At 57.0% G+C, this 26,921-nt stretch overlaps 1 protein-coding gene across 1 annotated transcript in view; it reads left to right on the top strand.

Annotated features, from left to right (window-relative positions):
- The first annotated feature begins 6,164 nt into the window (after positions 1 to 6,164).
- LOC123351148 (trichohyalin-like) overlaps positions 6,165 to 26,921 on the top strand; it is a 58,793-nt gene continuing 38,036 nt past the window's right edge. The window contains exons 1-8 of the mRNA XM_044990353.1: positions 6,165 to 6,295; positions 14,612 to 14,692; positions 17,572 to 17,681; positions 18,397 to 18,478; positions 21,477 to 22,751; positions 24,653 to 24,760; positions 25,124 to 25,231; positions 25,728 to 25,779. Coding sequence (XP_044846288.1) covers positions 14,632 to 14,692; positions 17,572 to 17,681; positions 18,397 to 18,478; positions 21,477 to 22,751; positions 24,653 to 24,760; positions 25,124 to 25,231; positions 25,728 to 25,779 — 1,796 coding nt within the window. The 5' untranslated portion in view covers positions 6,165 to 6,295; positions 14,612 to 14,631. The remainder of the gene's footprint in view (positions 6,296 to 14,611; positions 14,693 to 17,571; positions 17,682 to 18,396; positions 18,479 to 21,476; positions 22,752 to 24,652; positions 24,761 to 25,123; positions 25,232 to 25,727; positions 25,780 to 26,921) is intronic.

Genomic DNA, 26,921 nt, shown 5'->3' with positions numbered 1-26,921 from the left:
CTGGCTGGCCGGGTGGTTTGCCTGCGGCCCGGTAAAGCAGGGGAATCTCCATTTTCTGAACTGCTGGGTTATGACATTGCGCCGCTTGGATCCAGCCTGCTGGCGACTATTGCATGTTCCATCACCAAGGCATTTAGACCCTAGCTCCTTTGGAGACGCACTTTATGTAACTCTGGGAGCATAGAAGGTTCTGTGCTCACAGCGCTTCACTCGTGTCATTCTGTGTTTGGGTTGGAACAACGTAGACAGCAAATGTGAAAAGTTGGGACAGGGAGTGGGGGATAATAGGAGCCTATATAAGAAAAAACCTGAAAATCGGGACTGTCCCTATAAAATTGGGACATCTGGTCACCCTATAACAAAATTGCACACGGGGGCGGGGGGAGCAGGGGTTCCACTCAAGGTCTGATTCAGTTTCATAAAAGGGAGTAGAAATATAGCTCTTTAAAATGCCTTATGTTTCCTTGCGTATTTTGTCACAACCAGTGTTAGCCCAGAGCTTGGAAAGGTGAGAGATTCCTCCGCCTGCTGTCCCTAAAGCAGGACCCGAGCGCTGTTGCAGCTAAACAAAGTGCAAAGAGAAATGAAGTGTTGGCAGCTAAATGCCCAGCTTTGCTGGTCTCTGGAGCAGCCATTCGTCCTTTCTGATCAGTAAATGCATTTGTGTAGACGCCTCATACACAGACACTACAGAATAGCAGAACTAGACAGGGGAATATTGGGAACACACCCCAAAACACCCAGTCATTTGTAGGACAGCTAAGTTTAAAAGCAAACTACTGCACTTGACAGTTCATTTAGTGACAACACTTAATCTGAGCACTGTCCTGGTCTTTCTGTTTTCCCACCAGAGGATTTTAATGTCATTCTGCTGTAAATGCTGTTGAATGTAATTCTTTGGAACAATATATTGTGTGATCTCTCTTCTCCTACACAGTAATAAAACTTGGATTCAGGAGTTTTAAAATGCATCATGCTGAAGTGTCGTCACTTACTCCACTGGGCTGCCCCTGGGGCTTGGGAAATGCTCTGTGTGAAGCTGGGGGCATGGGGGGCAGTGGGCACCCCCAGGGCAGGGGCAGCTGGGTGGGCTGGAGATGATCTAGGGGGGCTGGGTGCTTACTGTGGGGATTGGGAGCTGATGAGAGTTTGAGGAGCATGTCACTGCAGTAGCCAGGAACGTTGGACCCCAGATTTCTCTTTCAAGATGGGGGGTGTCTCAGCCATTGAAGGGATGTGCTGGGAGGTGGCACAGAGGTAGCAAGCCCCAGTGCAGCTGCACTGGCATGTACGTGGTGCCAGCCCTGGCAGAAGGTTTCCTTGTGCTAGTTCACCCAGGTCTCTCGGGGTCACTGGCTCCATTTTCCCTTACACTGAACAACGACCACGTGTCGGGTTCAAGGAGCTTTGGAGCCATTTGCTAAGCAGCAGGCTGCCTATGCCTCTGAATCCTGTCCTTGTTCCCACCATTGCCCTGTCCTCCCTGGTCCTCCTCAAGTCGTGGTGATGGGAAGTGGAGGGGGGCCCGCCAGGCAAAGGCCCCTGGGAGTCGGGGGGGGCCAGGTGATGGCAGACGGATGGGGGAGTCAGTGAGACAGTTCCTGGTTGCTGCTTGTGTTATGGAAGCGTTGGAGGGCCCCTGATCTAGAGGCTGGTCCAGCCACAGTCGGGAGAGCTGCAGGCCTTTGCTGAGGGGTGCCAAGGCGTAGCTGGCCTGGGAGAGCCCGGCAGGGACCAGCCTTGACCAACTTGGGCTGAACAGGTGCCTAGGACTCCAGCCCAGCCTGTATCCCTTCTGCAGGGCACCGCCTGCCCCCATTACAGGGCCTGAGACCCAGGAGGAGGATTTCCCAGACACCCAGTGACTCCGTCCCCTCTAGCAGCAGGGGCAGGGCGCCTGGTGGCTAAGGCTCTTGCTTGATATTATAGATCTGTCTCCCCCTTTGCAGGCAGCTAGCTCTGCTCTCTGCCCCCACCCCTACTTCTCTCAGGAGCCCTCCTGGTGCCCTGCGCATCACCCTGGACACCTGGCATCCCCCAGGCCTGCCACTGCACAACCCCACAAACTTGGCAGCTTGAGGCTGAGCCTCTGGCCTGTTTCCTTAGCCTCTTAGGTCCCCAGGCTTAAGAGCCGCTGCCTCTGTGCAGTCGGCAAGGTCAGGTCCCATCTGGTGCCTGCTCCAGCCAAGGTGCTGCTTGGGCAGAGAGATGGGATTGGCCTCTCCCTCAGCACATGTGTTTTCTCTTCCACCTTGCAGGGTCCCACAGTCACAACTGCGATCAGAGTCCATGGGGCCTTTGCCATACGGGCTCCTCCCTGGATGTCTGGCTCTGTGGCCCACTTCTAAGGGACACATTAACACTGTTGTTTTGAAGGCGTTTGCATGGCCACCGGCCCTTTATTTGCTACCTGCCTCTGCCCCCACCATCTCCTTGTGCACTAGAGGATCCCTGACTCGGGTGGGGAAATGTTTGGTTTGTTTGAATTCAACTGGGGTTTCTTGAATGAGACATTGCCTGTTAATCAGATTTTGTTAGTGCCTCCCCTCTAGAGCTTTTTAAATTACACCATTGGTACATTAAATTCCTGCTTGTATTACGTTATTTCTAGCACTGGCCGACACATAATTAACAGGGGTATAACCATCGTTTAAAGGATAAGCTCAGATAAAATGCTGACAGACATGGCGTAAGAATCTGGAGAGAAGACAAGACAAGAAAATCAAACAAGACTTCACCTTCAGACTTAACTGCATTTCCTGACTGGAGAGTAGGGTGACCAGACAGCACGTGTGAAAAATCGGGACGGGCTGGGGGATAATAGGAGCCTATATAAGAAAAAGACCCAAAAATCGGGACTGTCCCTATAAAATCGAGACATCTGGTCACCCTACTAGAGAGTGCCTGAGAAAGTGCCAGCTCTGCACTCCTTTCTCCCTTAGATTTTCTTCCTCGAGGACCTTACTTACCTGCCACTTCTAAGAGTTTGTGGAAGTCGGCTTTTTTGAAATCCATTTGTCCTTATTCTGCTCTCACTCCTTCCTTTCCTTGGAATCATGAAATCTACCATTTCCTGATCACATCCACTTAAATTGTCTTCCACCTTCAGATTTACAACCAATTCCTCCCTGTTGGTCAGAGTCAGGTTTAAAATAGCTGTTCCCCGGGTGACTTCCTCCACTTTCTGAAACAAAGTGATTCTCAACACAGTCCAAGAGCTTACTGGAAATGTTGTGGTTTTTCATATTACTTTTCCAACAGATGTCTGGGTAGTTCAAGTCCCGCACCACCGCCAGGTCTTGTGTTTTGGATATTTGTTCATCCATCTCCCCTTCCTGACTTGGTGGTCTATAGTAGACCCCCATCATATCACCCTATTTTCTCCCTTTTATCTTTACCCAGAGACTTTTGTGGGGTGTGCCTCTCACCTGCTCTGGACCTCAGAACACACGTATATAGTCTTGATATATAATGCAACTCCTCCCTTTTTACCCTGCCGGTCCTTCCTGAATGAGCTGTATCCCTCTATATCAATATTCCAGACATGAAATTTATCCAATCAAGCCCCTGTGATGCCAGTTAAGTCATAATATAGCTTATGGACTAATACTTCCAGTTCTTCCTTATTTATTCCACATACTCCTTGAATTTGTGCATAAACAAGTAAGATGTTGAACAGATTTTCCCACTTGTTCCTCCAATGACCCTATTCTAATTTTCCATGTCTGACCCCCGCAACATCTAACCCTCTGTTAAGGTCACCTTTGGGCTTTTGTCACATGCCCCCCTTGAACCTAGTTTAACGCCCTCCTCACTGGGTTGGTGAAAATGCTCCTCCCCCCTTGGTCAGGTGGGTCATCCGTCCTTACCCCTCCGACCTGCTCATTGTGTGTATCAGAGTCAGATCTGCTGGCTGGAGTGACAAAAATATTTTCCCTGTGTTTTACTCCTTTTAGCAGAGCCTGGGGCTGAGAAAGGAGGAGACTGATTCTACTGTGGCTCATGCATCAGCAACAGAACTATTAACTAAGCACAGATCCCAGCAGCGTTCTTGCTGATGATGATGTCCCAACCCGAACGAGCCCAATGTGACTCTCTGACCTCAAGGCTGTTACTCGGGAAAAGTCTTTTTCCTCATGAAACGAGCTTATTTGAGCCAGCCCGTGAAGCAGCAGATATGAGCAGTGATCATGTCCCATTTCCAACAGGAATTGTTTCAGGGAAATTCCATGGCCTGTTACACAGGAGGCCAGGCCCTTGCTGACCTTGGAATCGATGCCATTCTGCGATTGCAGCTGACAGCAGAACTGCACTTTGATGTTGTCACGGATCCACAGATGTGGTGCTCTCGCACAGCTCTGGAGCAGCCCCTGGGAGGGCCCCCTTCAGTGCGTCAACCCCCTTAGGGCACACACTCTCGCCCCTTGGCTTCACCGCCTCCTGGGACCCAACTTTGGAGCCTTCAGCACCCCTGCCTCATGCCGTGAGCTCCCCTCAGCAAATCCACCTGGACTGGACACCTGGGGGAGACTTCACTCCCAAAGGGAGCCTTGCACCCCCAAATTCCTTAATCTGGAGTGACTCTGCGCTGGCGTTGTACGAACAGAAGGGTTTATTAGATGTCTAGAACACAGCATAGAACGTCCTTAGTTAATAGAGAATGAAAGGTTACAGCAAAGTCCATCTGGGTGAGTCCTGAGCCCAGAGCCCTCTCAGACCCCCCTCTTGAATCCCAGTCCAGAGAATTCTCTCCCACTTCTAGCAGCTCAACACTTAACAAGCCCACCTGATCCCTCCTCTGTCCTTTGTTCTTGTTCCAGGGCAAACCTCGTCACAGGGGCAGCTCTAGGGATTTTGCCGCCCCAAGCACGGCAGGCAGGCTGCCTTCGGTGGCGTGCCTGCAGAGGGTCCACTGGTCCCGCGGCTTCGGTGGACCTCCCGCCGAAGCCGTGGGACCAGCGGACCCTCCGCAGGCAAGCCGCCGAAGGCAGCCTGCCTGCCGCCCTCGCAGCGACCGACAGAGCGCCCCCCGCGGCTTGCTGCCCCAAGCACGCGCTTGGCGTGCTGGGGCCTGGAGCTGCCCCTGCCTCGTCACCTAGCCATCCTCACTAGCCCTTTGTTCTCCAGCAGGCCACACCCAGCTGGCTTCCTGTGGAGGAGCCACCCCCATGGTCATTAGTTGCTAGGTACCAAACATCCGGGCAATTGAAGTGGCCACATTGCCTTTTTCGAGCTCTCCATGGGCATGGGCTCCAGGCCCCAGTCAGCCAATTGTCAGTCACGCCGGTATCACTGGGTCGCTGCAAATAGTAAACAACCTTTTCCCACCACCCAGTTAACCAGGCACCACATAGGGGAAACTGAGGCATGCACAAGATTCATACAAAACATTACAAAAGTTTCCCACAGTCACAGATGTTACAGCACTGGTAGTTTCCCAATGCCCAAGGAACAGAGTATTACAAGACAGATAATACCTGTTTTTAAAACCTCTGCTCTGGTTAAGGTTTGTGCCTTGGGCCTGTCGTATACATTTGGGCCCTGCTGTTGGTGGCTGGTTAGACTTGGAAGCTCCTTGGGCCAGGGACTTCGTTTTCTTGTGTGTGGAGTTCAGGGCTGAGTAGGGTGACCAGATGTCCCGATTTTTGGGTCTTTTTCTTATATAGGCTCCTATTACTCCCCAGCCCCTGTCCTGATTTTTCACACTTGCTGTCTGGTCACCCTAGGGCTGAGCTCGGGGCAGCAGACCCTGAACAAACATGGGCTAGGCCCCTCCTGGGGGGTTGGTTCTTCCTCGCTGATGCTGGGTCTATTCCCTGCCCACGGGCTGGTGAGCCAGGGTTTGACTCTGGTTTTTATGCAGGGCAGGATCCTACCCCCTGGGCCTTGGGGTTCCCTGCAGTCAGGGCCCCAGTAGGTGCCATGGGCCGGACTGGTCCCCCGCGCTGTCCGGGGGGCTGGCTTGGGGTGGGGTGGGGAAGAGAAGAGCCCCGGTAGGGGAGGGTCTGCAGTGCCCCGGCGGCGGGGCTGAGGAGGACGCGGGATCCCGGTTTGGGACGCTCCAGCCACCGCTCCCCGGCCCGCTTGGCTTCCCGCCGCCTCTTGTAAATTTCCGCCTCGCGCCGTCGCTAGGCAGCGGCTACACACGCCCACCAATGAGAACGCGGAGGGGCCGCTGCGTTCCACGGTTGCTACGCGACCCCGGCCGGGGCGTTCCAGAGTCGCTCCGAAGCGCCTGGCCGGGTCCGGTCCCTGCGGAGCCGCTTGCCCCGGAGCCAGCCCCCCTGCCCGGCAGGTGAGTCAGACCCTCCCCGCTGCAGGGGCTGGATCGGACCCGGGGCATCTGGGGCAGGAGCCCGAGCAGGGCCCCGCTCCCCGCACACCTGGGGGGTGCACCCGCCCACCCGGGACCCGGAGACCTGCCCTGGGCCGGGCCCCCTGGGAGCATCTCCCCCGACCCCGGAGCTCCAGCCCTGGGCCGGGCCCCCTGGGAGCATCTCCCCCGACCCCGGAGCCCCAGCCCTGGGCCGGGCCCCCTGGGAGCATCTCCCCCGACCCCGGAGCCCCAGCCCTGGGCCGGGCCCCCTGGGAGCATCTCCCCCGACCCCGGAGCCCCAGCCCTCCCGACCCCGGAGCCCCAGCCCTGGGCCAGGCCCCCTGGGAGCATCTCCCCCGACCCCGGAGCTCCAGCCCTGGGCCGGGCCCCCTGGGAGCATCTCCCCCGACCCCGGAGCTCCAGCCCTGGGCCGGGCCCCCTGGGAGCATCTCCCCCGACCCCGGAGCCCCAGCCCTGGGCCAGGACCCCTGGGAGCACCCACTGTCCTGGGACCTGGAGCCTTGATGGGGCCCCTCAGCTGGGTGCCCTCACCCTGGGGAGCCCAGCACCCACATAAGAGTCTGTGCTGCCCCGTGTGAGATGGGGAGGGGACTGGTCCCAGTATGCAATGATGCAATGCTCCCTTGCCAGCCAAGCGACCTTCATTAGCGAGGGCAGCATGAACCTCTGGGTCTCTCTCTAGGGGCCCACTTCTCCCCAGCCAGCCCATAGCCTGGTGACCCCTCTGCCTGTGTGCAGAAGGGATGTAACATGCCACTAAATTACCCCCCCCCCCATGCTGATACACCCACTGAGCACTCACTTTGCTCTAGGGTGGATGGCACACCCGCTCCGGTTCTCATTCTGTCCCTCTTTCACCACCCGTCCCTGCAGGACGCAGGCACCATTTACAGCCACACGAGTGTTCCCAATTCCCAGGTACCTGCTGAGGTGCCGGGATGGCTCCAGGTTGGGCAAAGCTTGGGTCCCCTGGCTCCATTCCTCCCACAGAGGGTTGTGGGTACCTCACCACCCCTGCATGTGTGTGGTTGGCTGCTTCCATGATGCCTGTGTGCGGATCTGCCTTTGGAGTGCTATCCTCCGTCCCGTTCGCAGTGTACATGAGGGAGGTACGGGCACTTGGGTTGAGCCTCTCTCGGTGCGCTCACCAGGGGCAGGAGCTCTTGCATTGGCCTGGTTCTTAGCAGTTGCAGGACCCCAGCCCCATTGCTGGGCAATTGGCCACTCAAGGGTGAAAGCAGAGCAAGAAATGTGGATTCTCCCTGTGGGGGCAGAAGCAGCGGGATCGATGGTTGACCACCATACGACAGGAGCAGGCGCTGTCAAGCATAGTCCACAAACAGATCTTTGGTTGTCCTCTCTCGCACATCCTTGGCCTTTTGCAGCAGGACTGGGAACTGCTGCGTGATCACAGCACTGTGTACGGAGACCTTCAAATGTATTTGCCTTGGAACTGGCCCCTGGGCCTAGGGTGACCAGATCACCCAGGTCAAATATCGGGACGCGGGGGGGGGGGGCGGGGGCAGAGGGGGAAAAAATGGCGGCAGAGCAAAAAATAAATAAATCCCCCACCCCCGATTCCTCCTCCCTCCGCAAGCGCTGGAGGGAGGCCCGGGAGACTCAGGGGAGCGCGGGGCCAGGGTGAGTGTGAGTCCGGCCTGGCCCCGAGCAGGCAGGACTCAGGCGCGGTACCTGTAGGGAGAGTACGGGGTGGCCTGCAGGGCCAGGCGGCGGCGGCTGTTCTCCCCACCTGGGCAGCGGGACTTGAGAGCAGCCGCTGCTGCAGCTCCCACATCCGCGGGGGGAGGAAGCGGCCGCTGGCCAAGCTCGGCAGCTGCGGCTCTGGCGCCCACAAACCCCCCGAGCCCGGGCCTGCTGCGGGGACCCAGCGCGCACACAGCGCGCGTCCAGCCCCTGGCCAGTCGCGTCTGGGCTGGCTGCCCAGCTGGTGCAATCCCGCGGGCGGCCTCGGAGTGGGGGCAGCAGGCCCCAGCCCCCCCATCCCGCTCGGGTCCCACAGGGGAATGAACGGGACTGGGCTGCCGATGCCTCCGCCGCGGGATTGCACCAGCTGGGCAGCCAGCCCGGACGCGACTGGCCAGGGGCTGAGCGCAGCGTGTGTGCTGCTGGGTCCCCGCAGCAGGCCCGGGCTCGGGGGGTTCAGGCCCGGGCGCCACATGCTTGGCCGCTTCCTCCTCCCGCGGATGTGGGAGCTGCAGCAGCGGCTGCTCCCACGTCCCGCTGCTCAGGTGGGGAGAACAGCCACCGCCTGGCCCCGCAGGCCACCCCCTACTCTCCCTCCAGGTACCGCGCCCGAGTCCTGCCTGCTCGGGGCCAGGCCGGACTCACACTCACCCCGGCCCCGTGTTCCCCTGCGTCTCCTGGGCATGGTTTGCTTGGCAAGAGGCGGGGATTTGGGGAGGGATCCAATTGGAGAAGGAGGGGGCGGAGTCGGGGCGGGGAAGGGCGCGAGCCCTTCCAGGCTCCGGAGCCTTTGCTTGTTTGTCCAGTGTCCCGACCTAACATTGGTCGGGACGCGGGACAAACAAGCAAATATCGGGACAGTCCCGATAAAATCGGGACGTCTGGTCACCCTACAGCCTGGGCCAGCCTCTCCCCACGGCTCATCAGTTAGAACTGGTGAATGTGCTGAACTGGAATGGTCTCTCTCCTGAATACGGAGCCTACAGAGTGTAACTGGGGAGGTTTGGATGATCTTATAGCAACTCTCATATGCTAAGAGGAGTCAGTTCCTGTCCTGAATATTCCTCTGTCTGGGGGGTAGGGTGCCCAGATCCAGATAGCAAGTGTGAGAAATCTGGAGCGGGGTGGGGGCAATAGGGTCCTATATAAGACAAAGCCCCTGATACCGGGACATCTGGTCACTCTACTGGGAGGACAAAGGCAAATTGTACCTAATATTAAGAGCTCCATGAAAACTGCAGGGTGACGAATCAAAGAGCAGAGACTGACTGGAGTCACTGGCGGGAAGGACAGAAATCTGCTCAGTAATGGAGGTGTCTGCTCAACATGTGCACCCCGAATGCCGAGCTCACTCCAATTAGCCCATAAGCCAGCGCCAAGGTAACAGCAGCAGTTAATGGTCCCCAGCTCCCATCAGAGTCTGTCTGTAGGGATGAGACTGAGAGGGGGGGCGGAGTCTTTAATCCCCAGGGCCCTGGTTCAGATCCAGCCTAGGGCCGGCAGTAGCCAATGCTGTTACCATTCATGCCATATGGTGGGTCTCAGTCCAGCTCCTTGCTGTCCCCATCCCAGGAACCATCCATGCAAACGGCTCCTCTTGCTGGCAGCCTCAGCAGAGAGGCCGAGGGCTGGCTGGGCTCCCCGCTCCCCTAGTCTGACCCTAGCACAGGCTGATGCTCGCCGGCAGAGCAAGGTGGCGGAAGGTTGCGTTGCTGCTGCCCATATGCTGCCAGTTCTGCCCTCGGTGGGCTCCATCGCTGCCAGTGCAGCACGCTCCGCCAGCACGACGGACATGCCGACTGCTAACGAGACTCCACAGAGCTCAGCATCTTTGTGAGAGTGTAGCCCCCGGACACGCCTCTCAGCTTCACTTCTGTGAGAGAAGCCAATCTTGCAGCATTTCCAACTCCCCTGCTACCTGACAGCGTAAGAACTCACTTGTCAGGCTGTCTGGAGTGGTTCACGACCGTGAGTGCCAACCTCGGGGCAGACTGACAAGGAGCGGGGTAGACCCCCCACACTGGCCGTATGTTCTATAGTTAGATTTCACCAGCCCACTAACAAGTGTGAACTCCCAAAGTGCTGTAACAGCCTTACCCCGGGGTCACAGACAGTCCCCGTGGGCGTTCCAGTCTATCTGCCTCCCAGGCAAGCTGGACTTAGTGATAGATAGTTGCTATACTCCAAAGGTCACAACATATTCAGGTTGTTTCCAGTCCAAGAAACCATCTGCTTACCCCAGGTCAGATGATACCTCAGATCTCACACCAAAGACAACACATGTAGCCAATCCTATAGTAAACCAGCTAAGGCTTTATTAACTAAGAAAAGACATGAGAGTTGTCACAAAGTTAAAGCAGGTAACACATACACACAAGTCTGTTGTTTCAAAAGGTGGCAGGTTGTAGTAATCCGTCAGTCCTGAATGTCTTTTAGGGCCAACCCAAGGTACAACTGGGGCTCTCTGCTTCTGTTTTGTAGCTCTGACCCTGTGAGAGTCCAAACAGCAAAAGCTGTAAAATTTTCTTGTCAGCTTACAGAATTCATGCTGATGGGATGAGTCCTTTTTGCACGTAGCCTCTTTCTGCAGGGGCAATTAAAGGCTTTGTATTGCGTTTAGTTTTGATAGGTCTTCTTGATGAGCAGGAGACAATCCCTCCTGCCTGGGTTTTCAGTGTCAGAGCAAACAATCTTTACAGTTACAAAGCAAAAACTTAAATATTACCTTCTAGCACGTGTTAAAGAAATGATCCGGGAGATTAATGCCTGCAGCAACTTACAAGCATTTCACAACGTCTTAACACATTGTTGTAAGTCCAGTACCCATCTCCATCATACTAACACGCAGGGGAACCAGACTGCTTTCCAGCAATGAATTTGCCAGTGCTCAGCTGAGGCCTAAAGCCTTGGCAAGAGCTGGCACCTGGTCTGCCAGCGTCACATCTCTCAGTGGCCAGACTGGAGCGGAGGGAACACTCTCGTACTAAGAGTCAGACTTTCTGATGCTTTTGGAACTTTGTGAGATTTGTGCAACATGTAGAGCTGGGACATTCAGACGCTCTGCTGTGTCTGGGAGCAGAGTTAATTCTCCTGAACATCCCACTCAGTGGGTGAGCCAGGAGACACAGCACCAGGGCTGCCCCAGCCATAGGCCCGCAGGGCGTTACTGCACATAAGGACCGGTCCCTGGGTCTTTCTTTTGGGGACATCAGGTGACAGTCCTCAGGTGGACACTGAGCATTTGCATGTTAGCTGTCACCACACGCTTTCCATGGAATAGCAGCAAAGAGTCCTGTGGCACCTCACATGCATCCGACGAAGTGGGTATTCACCCACGAAAGCTCATGCTCCAAAACTTCTGTTAGTCTATAAGGTGCCACAGGATTCTTTGCCGCTTTTACAGATCCAGACTAACACGGCTACCCCTCTGATACTTGTTTCCATGGAATGTGCCTCGAACGAGGGAGTCTCGGAAGTGCAGGGTTGTGGCGCTGCCCTGAGCAAACAGATTGGTGATTAGCAGCTGCACAGGCTCACCTGAATCCACGTTTAGTGCACTTGTTTCGTACCTCTGAACGCTGGTGCTAAGTGCATCGGAAGAGCTCAGTGCTGGGGGAGCATCAGGCTGGCATAGCGGAGGTGGCTGTGAATTGGAATTGAGGGGCATTGGCAGAGGGGGGCGAGGAAGGGACACACCTCTGGGGGTGTGGCAGGAAGGGGCTGTGGGAGGGATTGAAGGGCATTAGCAGGGAGAGGGACCCCCAGGTCTGACTTAGTGTGCGGGAGGGAGCTGCAAGGTGGGAATTCAGGGCATCAGCAGAGCTGTGTGCATGGGAGCCCAAATCTGACATAGCAGGGGGGCTGCAGGGCAGAACTGAGGAGCATCGGCAGAGCTGGGGGGGCAGGTCTGGAATATCGGGGGTCTGTTGGTCAGGTCTGAAGGACACCAGGAGAGCTGGGGGTGGGGTGGGGCTGTGGGTCAGGTCTGAGGGACACCAGGAGAGCTGTGTGTGGGGAACCCAGGACTGGAAGAGCGGGGGGCTGTGGGTCAGGGCTGAGGGGCACCAGGAGAGCTGTGTGTGGGGAGCCCAGGACTGGAAGCGCGGGGGGCTGTGGGTCAGGGCTGAGGGGCACCAGGAGAGCTGTGTGTGGGGAGCCCAGGACTGGAAGAGCAAGGGGGGCTGTGGGTCAGGACTGAGGGGCACTGGCCGAACTGAGTGTGGGGAGCCCAGGACTGGAAGAGTGGGGGGGGGGCTCTGGGTCAGGACTGAGGGGTACTGGCAGAGCTGTGTGTGGGGAGCCCCGGACTGGAAGAGCGGGGGGCTGTGGGTCAGGACTGAGGGGCACCAGGAGAGCTGCGTGTGGGGAGCCCAGGACTGGAAGAGCAGGGGGGGCTGTGGGTCAGGACTGAGGGGCACCAGGAGAGCTGCGTGTGGGGAGCCCAGGACTGGAAGAGCAGGGGGGGCTGTGGGTCAGGGCTGAGGGGCACCAGGAGAGCTGTGTGTGGGGAGCCCAGGACTGGAAGAGCAGGGGGGGCTGTGGGTCAGGACTGAGGGGCACCAGGAGAGCTGTGTGGGTATAAATTCGCTGACCTGTCTCATTCCTGCTACCAAAATGGAGAGTTGTTACTGACCCCGGAGCCAAAACAGCGCTGGGCCGACCTGTGCAGGTGGGATTGGTGCAGCTCCGGGGATGTCAGTGGAGCTCTGCCCATTTACATGGTGGTATCTGGCCCTGTGTGTCTGCCTGTTGGGCGGTGCACCTGCCCCAGCCCTGCCTCCTAGGAGGGCTCTCCAGCCCCCTTCTGCTGGTTGGACATGGACAGTTACCGGCTCCATGTCCGGAGGCTACTGGCTTCCTCCCGGCCTGCGCTTTCCTCCCCAGTGCCCATCAGTCTCCACTGCTAAAGGGGTTGCAGCTGCTGTGCTAACAGGGCCCCATAACGTGTCCTGGGCAGCCCTCGATGACGGGCTGAGTCCACCTGCCCCGTGTGCAGTGACCATTAGAAACCCTCCCCCAGCACCGTGTGTTTCCCAAACCCAGCCATGGGATGAGTTCTGCACCCTGCTGCCTCCTGCTCCTTGGCATCTCTGCACAGGGGCCTGTTCGGGCAGCATGCCAGAGACACACTGTCACCAGGTTCTGCTCCCCTCCACCCTGGCCCACGGTGCCACTGCTGAGTTAGCACCTAGCTCCAGGGACGCTTGAGTCTGGGACGAAGCCTCTGCCAGGCTGAGATGCTGGATGAGCTGCACTGTCGGGCAGGGCAGGTCTGGGCAGATCTCCCTGCCCAGCCACGTGTGCCCTGGAGATACTGACGCTGAGAAGCCTGTTGGCGTTCAGTGAGTGGGAACAGTCTGGGCTGGCAGGGCGGGTGAGAAGCTGGCACTGCGTGTGGAGACCTCGTTCCCTGCCTAGCAGACAGGCTGTCTGCAGTGTCACTAACTCTCAGTTTTCACAATACGTGTGTTTTCCTTAAAGCCCCAGCTCCCGGAGTCAGGTGATGATGTGAAAATTTCATCTTTCATTTAAAGACGTCAGTTTCTTGCCTTTCTGATGACAGAGAAAAAACTGAAAATGTCCGTAAAAGGCAAATAAACAGACATGCCCCTTCAAGCACACAATGACTGTTGTAAATCAATCTCATAATTTGGGGGGCTGCTAGGGGAGACTCTCCCTTAGCTGTTACCCGTCTCGGGAGCTGTGACACACAAGTGAACAGTTCTGAGTCCGTACAGCAGAGGGCAGCGCTGCGCAGTCCTAGTTCAGTTTGCTATGGCCTAAGTGTTCAAAAGAGACCATTGGTTTTTGGGGCCCAGCGTGTGCCACCCCACACAGGCATGAGTTCCAGGAAGTGCTGAGCCTGCGCTCAGTGAAACTCCACCCCCCTTTGAGGTGTCTCTGGTTGAGCCCCCAATTGCTGGTTCCTCTTGAGAACTTAAGCCTGCATTTGAATGATTTCCTCTGACGTTGCCACCTGCTGCATGTGACCCTTTTCTGGCTCCTGTGCCTCCGGTCTTGGGAAAGAGGCAGCTGGAATGTCCCAGGTCATAGCTGGGCGACTGGAGCCGTATCCGTACTGACAGTCATGGCCAGGGCCGTCGAGAGCAGGTTCCGGCCCTGGTGAAAAAAAAATGTCAGGCCCCCCAGCAAGGATGGACTGGCTAAACAGGGCCAACGAAGCTGGGGAAGCCGGGCCCCAGGCCCCCTTCCGGACCACCAGGCCCTGGAAATTTGTACCAGCTTCCCCCTGCTTCTCGTTGGCCCTGGTTGTGGCTGTCACAGGCAGTGAACTCAGGAGCTTCTGCACCAAACACAAGCATCTAACACAGGAGCTCGGGGGAACTTCTGCAGGTGGGAGTTAGCAGCAGGCTGGCATGTGCCCTTGGTGGCCAATAGAGGGCGACATGCCCACGTGCACTGAGTCTGGTCACTGCAGAGCATCAGGCTGCTCTCAGCAGTGGCAGGAGTGAGCTGCGTGAGCTGCGGCAGGAAGGTCCCCAGAGACACTTGCCCCAGGGCAGCACGGAGGGAAAGTGACCCACTTGCTGCTGCGCTTTTGTGTTCCAGGACCAGGCAGCGTGACCGACATGGAGCTGGAAGGGGGCCGAGCCACCCTGGAGGAGGAGGAGGAGGATGGCACCAAATCCGGTAAGGGCGTGGCCAGCGGGTGGGGATTTACATCTTCCTTGTGCCAGCACAGAGCTCCCGCACACCCGGTAGTGCCCAGCCAGGGGTGCTGCCCTGCTCAATGGCCAGTCAATGGTGGGGGGTGACGCCCGGGGCATGGACGTTTCCAGCTCCAGTTAACTCTGTTTCCTTAAGCGAATTCAGAGGATGGTGGAAGGTGCCAGGGGAGCAGCCCCAGAGCCTGAAACCCTCAGCCCAGCTCGGACACGGCTGAGCGAGCTCCCCTCCCAGAGCACCCAGCCGAGAGCAGAGCACAGCGGGCACGTGGCCACGTGCCACAGCCGAGGGTGCACAAAGAAAGGGGTGGGGTTTGGAATTCATTTGATTGTATTACAGTTGACATCACAACCACAGCTCGCCTCTCAGTGCACACACACACACAGATGTGAACACACATGCACAGAGCTCACACGTGCACGTGGACACGCGCACACGCACACAGAGCTCATCTCCAAGTGCACACAAACACAGGGCTAAAATTATGTGTGTAAAGTTATGCATTTAGGGATGACTAACAAGAACTTTAGTTATAAGCTGGGGACGCACCAGTTGGAAGTAATGGAGGAGGAGAAGGACCTAGGAGTCCTGGTTGATCGTAGGATGACTATGAGTAGGCAATGTGATGTGGCCGTTAAAAAAGCTAATGCGGTCTTGGGATGCATTAGGCGAGGTATTTCTAGTAGGGATAAGGAGGTGCTAGTCCCGTTATATAAGGCGTTGGTAAGACCTCATTTGGAGTATTGTGTGCAGTTTTGGTCTCCCATGTTTAAGAAGGATGAATTCAAACTGGAACGGGTACAAAGAAGGGCCACTAGAATGATCCGAGGAATGGAAAGCCTGTCGTATGAAAGGAGACTTGAGGAGCTCGGTTTGTTTTCCTTAACCAAAAGAAGGATAAGAGGAGATATGATTGCACTCTTTAAATATATCAGAGGGATAAATACCAGGGAAGGAGAGGAATTATTTCAGCTCAGTGCTAATGTGGACACGAGGACAAACGGATATAAATTGTCAGTCAGGAAATTTAGGCTTGAAATTAGACGAAGGTTTCTAACCATCAGAGGAGTGCAATTCTGGAACAGCCTTCCGAAGGAAACAGTGGGGGCGAAGGACCTCCATGACTTTAAGATTAAGCTAGATAAGTTTATGGAGGAGATGGTATGATAGGATAACGGGTTTAGTCAATAGGTCAATTAAGTGCCACACTGGTAATTAGTACAATGGGTCAATGATAGGATATTGTTAGCCTTTTTCCAGAGGGTATGGCTGGAGAGTCTTGCCCGCATGCTCGGGGTTCAGCTGACCGCCATATTTGGGGTCGGGAAGGAATTTTCCTCCAGGGTAGATTGGCAGTGGCCCTGGAGGTTTTTCGCTTTCCTCCAAAGCATGGGGCAGGGGTCGCTTGCTTAAGGAGTGGGTGGATCGGCTTATGTGGCCTGCATCTTGCAGGAGGTCAGACTAGATGATCATAATGGTCCCTTCTGATCTTGAATTCTATGATTCTATGATTATACACGTGCAAACACCTGTCTGGCAGCCCCCACCCCCGAGTCTCCCCGAGGGATTTCACATCAGGTCACGGCATTTCGTTGGTGACTCCTTATAACATGCCACCCACTGCTGCGTCTCTTTGGCTGCTGTAGCGGGGCAGAGGAGCTGACGGTCTCCGTATCAGCCCGTGAGCAGAGGCAGCGAGACGGCATCTCAGAGCTGGAGCCGCACGGCATGTTGCATGGCCCGCTGGGAGGGAGAGGTGTGTACACACCCACACCCACACTCACAGTCTGGGGGACTGGCAGGAGATCAGTGACTCCAGCCCATTGGCTCAGCACAGCCTCCTGTGCGTTTCATCTGACGACGTGTGTCTGCCCTTTAATCCATCAGCCCGCACGCTGCTCTGGGAAGGGGGGAAATGCTCTTGTCATCCCCTATGTAGTGAGAGAACTGGGAGTAGAACCCAGGAGTCCTGCTGCTTTTTTCATGCCTTATCACCACAGACCAGCGCATTTCTACCCCTCATGGGTTTGGTGTGATCCCATCAAATCGCAGTGTGTGAGCCACCCCTGCTGCCTGTGCAGCAGAAGGCAACGCCCTTCCCAGCAACTTACGGCTGAGCCGACGCAGAGAGAGGGAAGCCGAGGGCACTGAGAAAGGGATGTGCTGGAAGGGAAGGTCTGGCAGTGTCTGCATACAGTCGGAAATGTTCAAATCCCAGGCTAGCAGGAGTCCTATAAACAAGTAAAGAAAACTCCGTCTGCTCGGGAAGACCAATCAGGGAGCCTACAGGATTTCCTGCTCCATGGGCTGGCCTAACATGGCTTGTATGAAAACCTTGTAATGCTAATGCAGAGCTGCAGGCTGCCTGCTGGAGACATCACGTACCCACATCTCACTGAAAAGCCTTTAGCCTCTTAGATTTACTTTCCAGTTGTAAAGAGTCCTGTGGCACCTTATAGGCTAACAGACATTTTGGAGCATGAGCTTTCGTGGGTGAATGCCCACTTCGTCGGGTTTCCAGTTGTGTGGCTCCTAGCCTGATTCTGCAGGCGCATGCGCACACACGCACAGACACACACGCACAGACATGTGCAGAACATGCAGATACATGCCGATCTCTGGTTCGCTCTGCTCTGGTTATTAGGAAAACCTGCCCCAGGAGCTGGAAATGTGGAAGCACCTAGACAGAGGCAGCACTAAGAGCTCCCCTGCTCGGGGGGGCGGAGGCCATGGCGTGAGCTCTCTGCAGGACAGGTGGAGATTAAAGCCGCGGGGCTGCAAGGCTTGTCTCTGTCTGGCCTGCTGGGTATGTGGGTACTGACCAGAAGCTGCCACCCCTGCAGATCTGGAGACAGCGGAGCCGCCGTCCTGTCCTGAGACTGCAGGCGCCCGGGCAAAGGACCAATGCGATTCCCTACTGGACTCCATCGACGCTCAGCTCAGCCAGCTGCTGGTGCGTGGGAGGGGCTGGGGGAAGCCCTGAGGAAGGGGCCACTGCTGTGGGTCAGAGGAGGCGTCTGAAATGTGGCAGGTCTGGAGGATTGGTCTCAGGATTCAGCTTATGCACCAACCACCCAGGCAGCTGGCTGGTGTGGGCTGGTGCCTTCCAGTGGACCTGGCCACCTGGCTGGCATGGGGTGGGGTCTGCCTGGGGACCAGGCTGCTCAGCTGGTGTGAAGTGGTCCCTGCCAGGGGACCTGGCCGCCCAGCTGGTGTGGTGTGGTGCCTGTGAGGGGACCTGGCCACCTGGCTGGGATGGGGTGGTGCCTGCCAGGGGACCTGGCTACCTGGCTGGCATTGGGTGGTGCCTGCCTGGGACTCGGCTGCCCAGCTAGTGTGTGAGCTGCCTGCCTGGGACACGGCCACCTGGCTGGTGTGAGGTGGTGCCTGCCAGGGGACCTGGCCACCTGGCTGGGATGGGGTGGTGCCTGCCTGGGTCACGGCCACCTGGCTGGTGTGAGGTGGTGCCTGCCAGGGGACCTGATGGCCAGCGTCTCTGTCTGGACAGACATCTCCCATCATCAGCCCCAGGTGCAGTCTCTGTCGTGTGGTGGATCTGTGCCAAATGGGTTTGTTTTACGCTGTTCTGGACGCTGCGTAAGCAGGCGAGGGACACGTGTAGCCTGCAGCTGCTCCTTTATCTGTTTCTTTCCCTTCTGCTGTGGCAGGGCCCTGGTGCAGGAGTCGCAGGTGGTCGCATGAATGGAGACACCTCCTTGGAATGCTCCCCCAAGGCCTCCTGGACAGCAGGTGAGTGAGCAATGGGCTAAAGTGGGGAGAGGGGCCATGAGGCCAGAAAGCAGCAGAGAACTTGGGGCAAGAGATGTAAAAACGGGATGGGAGTGAAGGCCAAAGGGTCAGACTCAGGGCACTGGACAGGGTGAGCGAATGATGGGACGAGCTTGTCCCTGGTGTGTTTTGTGGAGGGGCAAACCCCCCAGCGAGGGGGAGCTGGCTAGAGAGCAGCTGTTGATGGGGAAGCCCAGAGGCTCTGTTCAGAGACAGCTCAGAAATACAGGTGCTTCCCCAAACCCCTCCCCTTGGAGCTGCAGAGCTGGGCTGTGCCCATCTCAGGACGGGCTTTCTGGTAAGATTCCTGCTTTGTTTCAGGCCCTAATGTCGCCCAAACAGCCTGTCGCATTGTATCTTGCTACTTCCAGTCCCCGCTGGAGTCAGGCAGGTCCAGGGTTTGCTGCAAAGTGACAAGGAATTGGCCTGGGGAAGGTTTTCCAGTCTCAGCAAGGGGTCAGGCTTTTGCTCTGAGCTCTGGGGTCATTTCACCAGAAGCAGTTCTGCCTTCTCCACCAGCCAGGCCCCGTGTGCGGAGTCGCAATCCTCCCACAAGACGTGTGGACTCTGCCATCCTCTGATTCACAGAGTGGGAGTTTTGCTGCAAGCCTCTGATAAACAAAGCAACTGAGGTTTCTAGTGAATTAAATCTGAAATCTGAAATGAAGCTCTCAGGAGTGCAGCCCCCCTGCAGTTTAATACGTTTTCTAATTCAGTTTGTTTCAAACTGCCCTCTAATCTTGAATTCTGAGCACGCTGCAAGATTTTGAACTGAAAACACATAACTGCATCATCAACTTTGTTGGGGGAGGGAGGTTCTGGCAGCGAAGGAGGGGGCGTGGGGTCAGGGAAGGTATCGGTGTGGGAGCCAGTTGGGGATGTTGTGGTTATTGCATCAGAAAGCTGGTTTTGCTAAAACAATCAGCAGTGAACTAGTTAATGAAGTGATCATTTAAATCCACATGAGGAACTAGGGCAGTTCACACCTCCTGGTGCTCTTGTGTCAGGCTCTCTGCAGACTCAGGCAGGCTCAGTTGCACCTGTCACACTTGGGTCATGTTTGGAAGGTTTTCTTGGCAATCAGAACTGATTTTTTAAATGAAAGCTTCACTGCTGGAGTCCAGTTCTGCAGCAAGGCGGGGCCGTGCCAAACAGCTGTGGTCTTGTATGGGAAATAAAGTCTCAATAATATTGGGCCAAATAATTCTCTGATCTGTGTCTTGATAGGTCTCATTTGCGCCCTGCCTGATGTCACAGTCCTCTGCTTGTGACATCACAGCGCTCGCCAGAGCAGCCAGTCTCTGCTCAGCCCCACTCCAGGAGGGCAGCTGGGTGTGTCTGCAGGGGAAGGGTCGCTGGGCTAGGCTGGCAGGGGTGCTGGGCTCCTCGGAGAAGGAGGAGCAAGGACTTGTGTTGTCGTTCACACTCTGCAGGACTGTGTTGCTGCCGTCACTCCGTTTTCCCCTTGACGCGCAGATCAAGGGCTCGGCTAAGGGGCACGAGTCCCATGCAGAGCCGGGTGAACTGGTGTAACTGCATTGAAGCCAACAGAAGTTTGAATTTGGCCCATTGCCAGCCTGGTGCTTGGCAGGGATGCCGCTTGGCCCCTTCAGCCCTGTGTTGTTTCAGGTTGTGAGGGGAGGGAAGTGGCAGCTGGGAAGAGAGGCGGGCGGGGGTGCTGGAGCAGCGTGTTGGGGTGGAGTGCGTGTGAGTGGGACAGACAGAGCCAGGGTGAGGAGCTGGTGGGGGAGCAGAGAGGGATGGTCGCTGAGCAGGGGTCACTGCTGGCGGTGGGGTGGCCATGTAACACGTGTCCCAGTGGAACTAAGGGGTTAACTGAGGGCGGGTCTTTGAAGTGAATAACCAATCGCAGGAGCAGCTTGTGGAGAAAGGTGCAACAGGATTGGTTGGAATACAAGCTTCGCAGGAATAAAACTCCTGCTTTGCTATTCCTAGGCCGTGATTGGCCGAAACACACCTTCGTGACATGCTGACTGGACGGGAGGCTCGGGGTGCAATGGGTCCTGTGCAGGCTACGAAATCTGAGCAGTTACAGGGGCCCAGTGGCAAAGCCCTAGGCCTTGATCTGCCCCCCCTAGCGAGCCCTTCCCTATGGGGACAGACCCTGTTGGGGGGAGGAGCTTGTGTTACCAGATAGTGACCCCTAGAGGTGACCGAGCGATGTTGACGGTCCCTGGAGGGAGATTCCACCATTCCAAGGAGGTCTCCAAGATGGCGGCCATGCTGCTGGGATGCATGCGGTGGTGGCAGGGGGGATTTGGGCTGACATGCTGGCACTCAAAACTGGAGACAACCAAAGCCAGAAGCTGCTTTCCCACACGCCGGCCTATGGTGCCCATCTTTCCCAGCCCCCTCCCTCAATACCCGTCCCACGTGTGCAAGAAACACTCCACAAAGGAGCAGGGAAACCATGGGTGGCACTTGGACGGTGTAGTCTGGCTCCTAGACACTGCGGTGATGGGCTCTCGTGAGTGGGCGACCGCAACGCTTCTAGAAAGGAACAAGAAAAAGCGGGGGAGGAGGATTGTATGGTTTGCCACCCACCAGAACAGAATCTACACCAGATAAGCTTTAAAATGGCAGCTAGGAGCAAATGAATATCCAGATAGGATCAGAGCAAAGGTCCATCTTGACCAGCATTCTGTCTCTGCGGGTGCCCAGCACCAGATGCTTCAGAGGAAAGTGTGAGAATCCTGCAGTGAGCAGGTGCAGTCCCCTGCAGAGAGAAGGCAGGTGATGGAGGCAGCATGACCCAATGGGTAGGACGTGGCAGGAGACTCCGGAGACCTGGGTTCTGTTCCTGCCTCTGGCTTCCTGTGTGTCGCCGAGCAATCTACTGCTTCTCTGCCCCTCGGCGTCCCCCAGTGGGGCTCGTTGGCAGTAATGCTGGTTTGGGGAGGGACTCACAGCTCCTTGTTTACTTCCCTCCCCTGTGCAGAGATGGAAGGATGCTGTGCAAACCAGGACGGCACCTCCTGGGGCGAAGCCGGCCCCTCTCGGAAGGAGGAGTATGGCTGGAGGCTGATGCATCTCCTTGGCTCCGAGCAAGCCCCGGAGACCCTGGGGGACCAGAGTGACTCGAATTCCATCTGCACGGAGGACTTTGCTGCCAGGTTTCGGGAAGGCATGGTCGACCCCCTGGTGAATTCCGATGAGGAAGGGGATGTGCCAGCTGGGGGTTTCCCAGCCGGAGACCCTGCTGAGGAAGGGCGCGTCACGGGAATCAAAGCCAGGCCCGCTGGTCTCTGCCCCGCCGTGGAGGCGTGTGGGGCTGCTGCAGAGGAGGCAGCGAGGAGGCAGCACATCCTGCAGCGGTTTGAGGAGGGGCTAGAAGGGGACTCAGCCCTGGCTTTGTCCAGCAGCGTGGAAGGGCCCCAGTCCCCGAGCTCTAGGACCAGGAGAGAGAGCCTGGAGTCTCTGGGGGGCAGGATATCCAGGCTGAGCCGGGGCAACACCATGGACACCCCAAGCAGCACAGACACGGGAAAAGCCAGCGCCATGGGAAGCCGGGCTCCCGGACTAGCTCTGCCTGAGCGGGTGGAGACCTCGGAGGAAAGCGTTCCTTGGCCCCTGGAGGGCTCTTCCAGATGGGGCCAGAACTCCTGGGAAGACTCCCTACCTTTCAGCAGCCCATTGCTCGTGGAGGAGCTGGGTCCCAGCCAGCCCCTCAGAGCTCTGGGTGCTGGTGCTGGCACAAGAGCCTGGGCCAGAGAGTCCCAGCCTGTGAGGACAGCTCCGAGTCCGTCCGGGAGGAGACAAACTGCATACGGGCACGTCTGGTCCCACAGTCCCTCTCACTCCACTCCCACAGCAGCCCATGGCAGCCCTTCCCTGGCCTCCAAAGGGGAGAAGAGCCCCCGGCTAATGGCATCCCCCTGCCCCGACCAAGGGCTGCCCCCGGAGAAGCTGGGAGATCAGGGCTCAGCTTTGCAAGGGTTTGGTGCCACAACACAGCTGGCTAGTAGCCCTGAAAGCGCCCAGCCACCCCCAGCTGTGGTTAGCGATGGCTGCGTGGTGACGCAGGGCGGGGTTGGTCCAGGAGATCCTGAGAGGGAGGCCCCAGAGCTGCTGCAACAGGGGTCGGTGATTCCCCGGGGACTGTCTGGAAGGGGCGTCACTCATGCTGCGGCTAGCGGAGGCGAGGAGGGAATCTGGTGGAGCTGGGAGCTGCAGCCTGGGCCAGCGGAGAAGGGAGCTCACGGCCTGACACTGTGTAAGTCTGGAGCACGGGGCTGAAAGCGCCGTGGAGTCGGCTGGCTCCAGAACTAGGACTGGCTTGTCCCTCTGCCCCTGTCACCAGGGAACTGACTATGTGGGGAGAAAACACTCATCGCTGAGCTAGGAAGGAGGGCGTCAGCGTGTCTGGGAAGCTCAGGATCAGCACCTGGGGGAGCAGTGACAGTACAGGGGGCGGGAACGACGCTGTGACAGCACAGTGGGGGCTGCGTTGGCCATTGCGGTGAGATGATGGAGGCTCTTGTGGACTCTTCCTGGCTCGTTAGGGCTCTGACAAACTCCCCAGGGAGTGTCACAGTCCCAGTGATCACTGGCATCCTTGCAAGCTCAGCAACGCCCCGGGGACCTGGCCAGTCTGTCAGAGGGGATGGGCAGGTCCCGGTCACGGCGCCACCTCTTGGGGCACTAGCAGGGAAAGGTGCTTGGGGCTACCCTCCCTGGGGCAGGGATACCCGCCTGCGTTTCTGCCGTGCCGCGAATGAAACAGACCCAGCCAGTTGTTCCTATCCCCCGTCTTCCCCCAGTGCCCCCAGTCCCCGGAGCAGCGCTGGCTGGTTGGCTGTCCCTGCTTTGGCAGCAGGGGGAGCGGGGGGGGGGAAGAGGAGGCCGTGGCAACACAGGGCCGGGGTTGCCGGCGTGAGAGCAGGGACGGGACGGCAGAGTGGGAGCGGAGCAGGGGAGAGGTGTAAGGCAGGGAGGACCCTGGGGCTGGGTCCCTGCGGCTCTGTGTGCTGTGACACAGCCCTGCCTGGAGCACCTGCCGTGCTTTGCCAGAGGACACTGCTGTGTCTGGCCAGCTCTTCGCCTGGTGCAAAGGGAAGGGCATGTCCTGGTCCCGCCCCTGTCCCCACCAAGGGGGGCGTTAGCAGGAGACTGGCCTGTGCTCAGGGCAGTGCAGGGAAAGTGACTGTGACTGGCCCCTGCACTGCAGGGCAAGGGGACCCCCCTGCTCCTCTCCGAGGGAGCTTGGTGGTGTAACGCTCGGGCAGGGCCTGAAGCTCTGAGCAGGGCCAACCCAGCAGCAGGAGTGGTTGGGGGCTGGGCAGGGCCCCATGGATTCCAGGAGCGGGAGGAAGGGTCAGTTCCCTGGGGCAGGAAGCTGAAGGATTCTGGGGTGGGTAGGCAGCTGGAAAGGGGTGACAGATGGGGCCCCACAATGTGCTGGTCCAAGCACCCTGTCTCTGGAAGAGGGAGCTGGGGCACCGTGAAGGGAAGGACTGCGGCTGCTAGAGCCACCCCTGCTTTCCTGTTTAACCCCCCCCCTCCCCGACTCCCATCCCTGCTCAGTGCTGAGGGGAGAGTTCCTCCTGGCCCCCGATTTGCCTGGACATTCAGCCTGGTGCCTCATAGGATCATAGAATCTCAGGGTTGGAAGGGACCTCAGGAGGTATCTAGTCCAACCCCCTGCTCAAAGCAGGACCAACCCCAACTAAATCATCCCAGCCAGGGCTTTGTCAAGCCTGACCTTAAAAACCTCTAAGGAAGGAGATTCCACCACCTCCCTAGGGAACCCATTCCAGTTCTTCACCACCCTACTAGTGAAATAGTGTTTCCTAATATCCATATTAGCTTTGCTAAAGTCAAGGAATAACATGTCCACTGCTTTCCCCTCATCCACAGAGCTAGTTAGCTCGTCAGAGAAGACAATCAGGTTGATCAGGCATGACTTGCCCTTGGTGAATCCATGCTGACTGTTCCTGATCACTTTTCTTCCTCATGCTGAGTGCCTGGTCCCTGGTTGCTGGGGGGCCGGTGGGCCTGTGCTACCAGCAGCTCTGCTCCCCCCACACACACACACCCGCCCAACCCAGGATACAGGAGTGCATGGGCCTTCCAGGAGCCCCTGGCTACTGGCTCCTGTTCTCACCCTCTCTGTAGGTCCTGACCCAGAGGCGGGCGTCTCCGAGAGTCGTGAGAGGCAGAGCAGCCTGAGCCCTGCTCGGGACGAGGTCTATCCGGGGCCCTGCAAGTACAAGCATGTGGCTGGTAAGAGGAGCTGCCGGCTGGCTGCTGCTTCATGGGGAAAGTGCTGGGTCCTGCCCCCAATCCTGGGCCTGCCCATCGATCTGCCTCTCTCCTGGAAAATGGGTGATCCTGTCCCAGCCTCGCCTGCTGGTTCCCCACCCTGGAAGATGCCTGTGCTCCTTGTCACTGCAGGGAAGGTGGAACAAATGCAGGATCTGGGAGAGGACAGAGCCTCTGGGTTTGCATCATGGCTGGGGCTGGGAGAACAGGGGAATCACCCCTGATCACAGGTTCAGTTTGGTAAGAGGAAGGCAGGGAAACCCCCCTCACTCTGGGGTCAGCTGGGTTTGGCATCTCTCCCATCCCCCATTCATCCTCTTTCAGGGGTCCCCGTCACCAGTTTCGACACAGTCACCATCGACAGTGACCTGGACTCGGTGAGGACGGAGACAGTCCAGCTTCACCTCCGCAAGGCCATCGGCCGCCGGAGAGGTACGGCCCCGGGGCTCAGCCAGACGGCCATTCCCCAGGGGGCTCGTCAGTGCCCACAGTGAATCCCCCTTGTGTCTCCTCCGGACCAGCCTCTCTCTGCCCCCGGCCCTGCTCTCGCTGTCGCAGGGCGATGGAGCTGCTGTGGGGGTGTGGGGATGGACCTGCCCCTTGCAGCTGTGACTGTTTGTGCCTGCTCTGTTCTCTCTGCGGATCGCACCCTGTCCCCCCCGCCCCCAGCAGTCACACCTTGCTGCTGGGATCCCAGCTGCTGCCCCCCCTCCACCCCTGCTGCGTTAGCCACATGCTGTTAGGGGCGATTGCCTTAGCGGGGTGGCTCAGAGACCAAGTCCAGGCTGACTCCCTGCTCCCCACAGCTCCTCCTGCTGCCTCCCCACAGGGCTCCACAGCTCCTCCTGCTGGCTCTGGGCTGCACTTGCTTTCCCAGGAGCTACTCTACTATTGCTGTGGAGACTCAATGTTTCTCTTCTCCAAACAGCTCCAGGCCGCAGCACCAAGGGGCCCCGCTGCCCACGGAGAGACTCGTTGGGGTAAGTGCTGATGAGACCAGCTCGGCCCCTGGTGCGATGCTAAGCAGTGATGGTCCTGTGGAGACTCACGCCAGGGCTCCCGCTGCCTGTGGCACTGCAACCTGCCACAGTGCCACGCCAAACCCTGCAGACAGGCACACAGGAACAGCCGTATTGCTCAGCCTAGTGTCCTGGCTCTGACATTGGCCAATGCCAGGTGCTTCTGGCAGTCAGAGGTTCAGGGACATGGGGTTGCATCCCTACCCCTACTGGCTAATAGCCATTGATGGACCTAGCCCCTAGGAACTTATCTAGTTCTTTTTTGAACCCTGTTATAGTCTTGGCCTTCACAACATCCTCTGGCAAGGAGTTCCACAGGTTGACTGTGCATTGTGTGAAGAAACACTTCCCTTGGTTTGTTTTAAACCTGCTGCCTATTAATTTCTTTGGGTGACTTCTGGTTCTTGTGTTACAAGAAGGAGTAAATAACACTTCCTTATTCACTTTCTCCACACCAGTCATGATTTTATAGATCTCTAGCATATCCTCTCTTAGTCGTCTCTTTTCCAAACTGAATAGTCCCAGTCTTATTAATCTCTCCTCATATGGAAGCCGTTCCACCCCCCTTAATCATTTGTGTTGCCCTTCTCTGAACCTTTTCCAATTCTAATATAACTTTTCTGTGATGGGGTGACCAGAACTCCGCACATTCATGGTGAAGGCATCTCATGGATTTATATAGAGGCAATATGAGATTTTCTGTTGTATTCTCTATCCCTCTCCTAATGAGTCCCAATATTCTGTTCGCTTTTTTTTGACTGCTGCTGCACATTGAATGGATGTTTTCAGAGAACTATCCACAGTGACTCCAAGATCTCTCGCCTGACTGGTAACAGCTAATTTAGACTCCATCATTTTATATGTATAGTTGGGATTATGTTTTCCAATGTGCATTACAATCAACATTGAATTTCAGCTGCCATTTTGTTGCCCAGTCACTCAGTTTTGTGAGATCCCTTTGTAACTCTTCGCAGTCTGCAAATCTTGAGTAATTTTGTATTGTCTGCAAATTTTGCCACCTCACTGTTCACCCTTTTTCCATATCATTTATCCTGCATGTCTCTGCTCATCCTGACTCCAGCAGTGGCAGTGAGACTGCACTG

This window comes from Mauremys mutica, chromosome 16 (assembly GCF_020497125.1).
Source record: "Mauremys mutica isolate MM-2020 ecotype Southern chromosome 16, ASM2049712v1, whole genome shotgun sequence".
Classification (NCBI taxonomy): domain Eukaryota; kingdom Metazoa; phylum Chordata; order Testudines; family Geoemydidae; genus Mauremys; species Mauremys mutica.
Note: the sequence above shows the minus strand (reverse complement) of the source record. Positions and strands in the feature narration are given on the sequence as shown.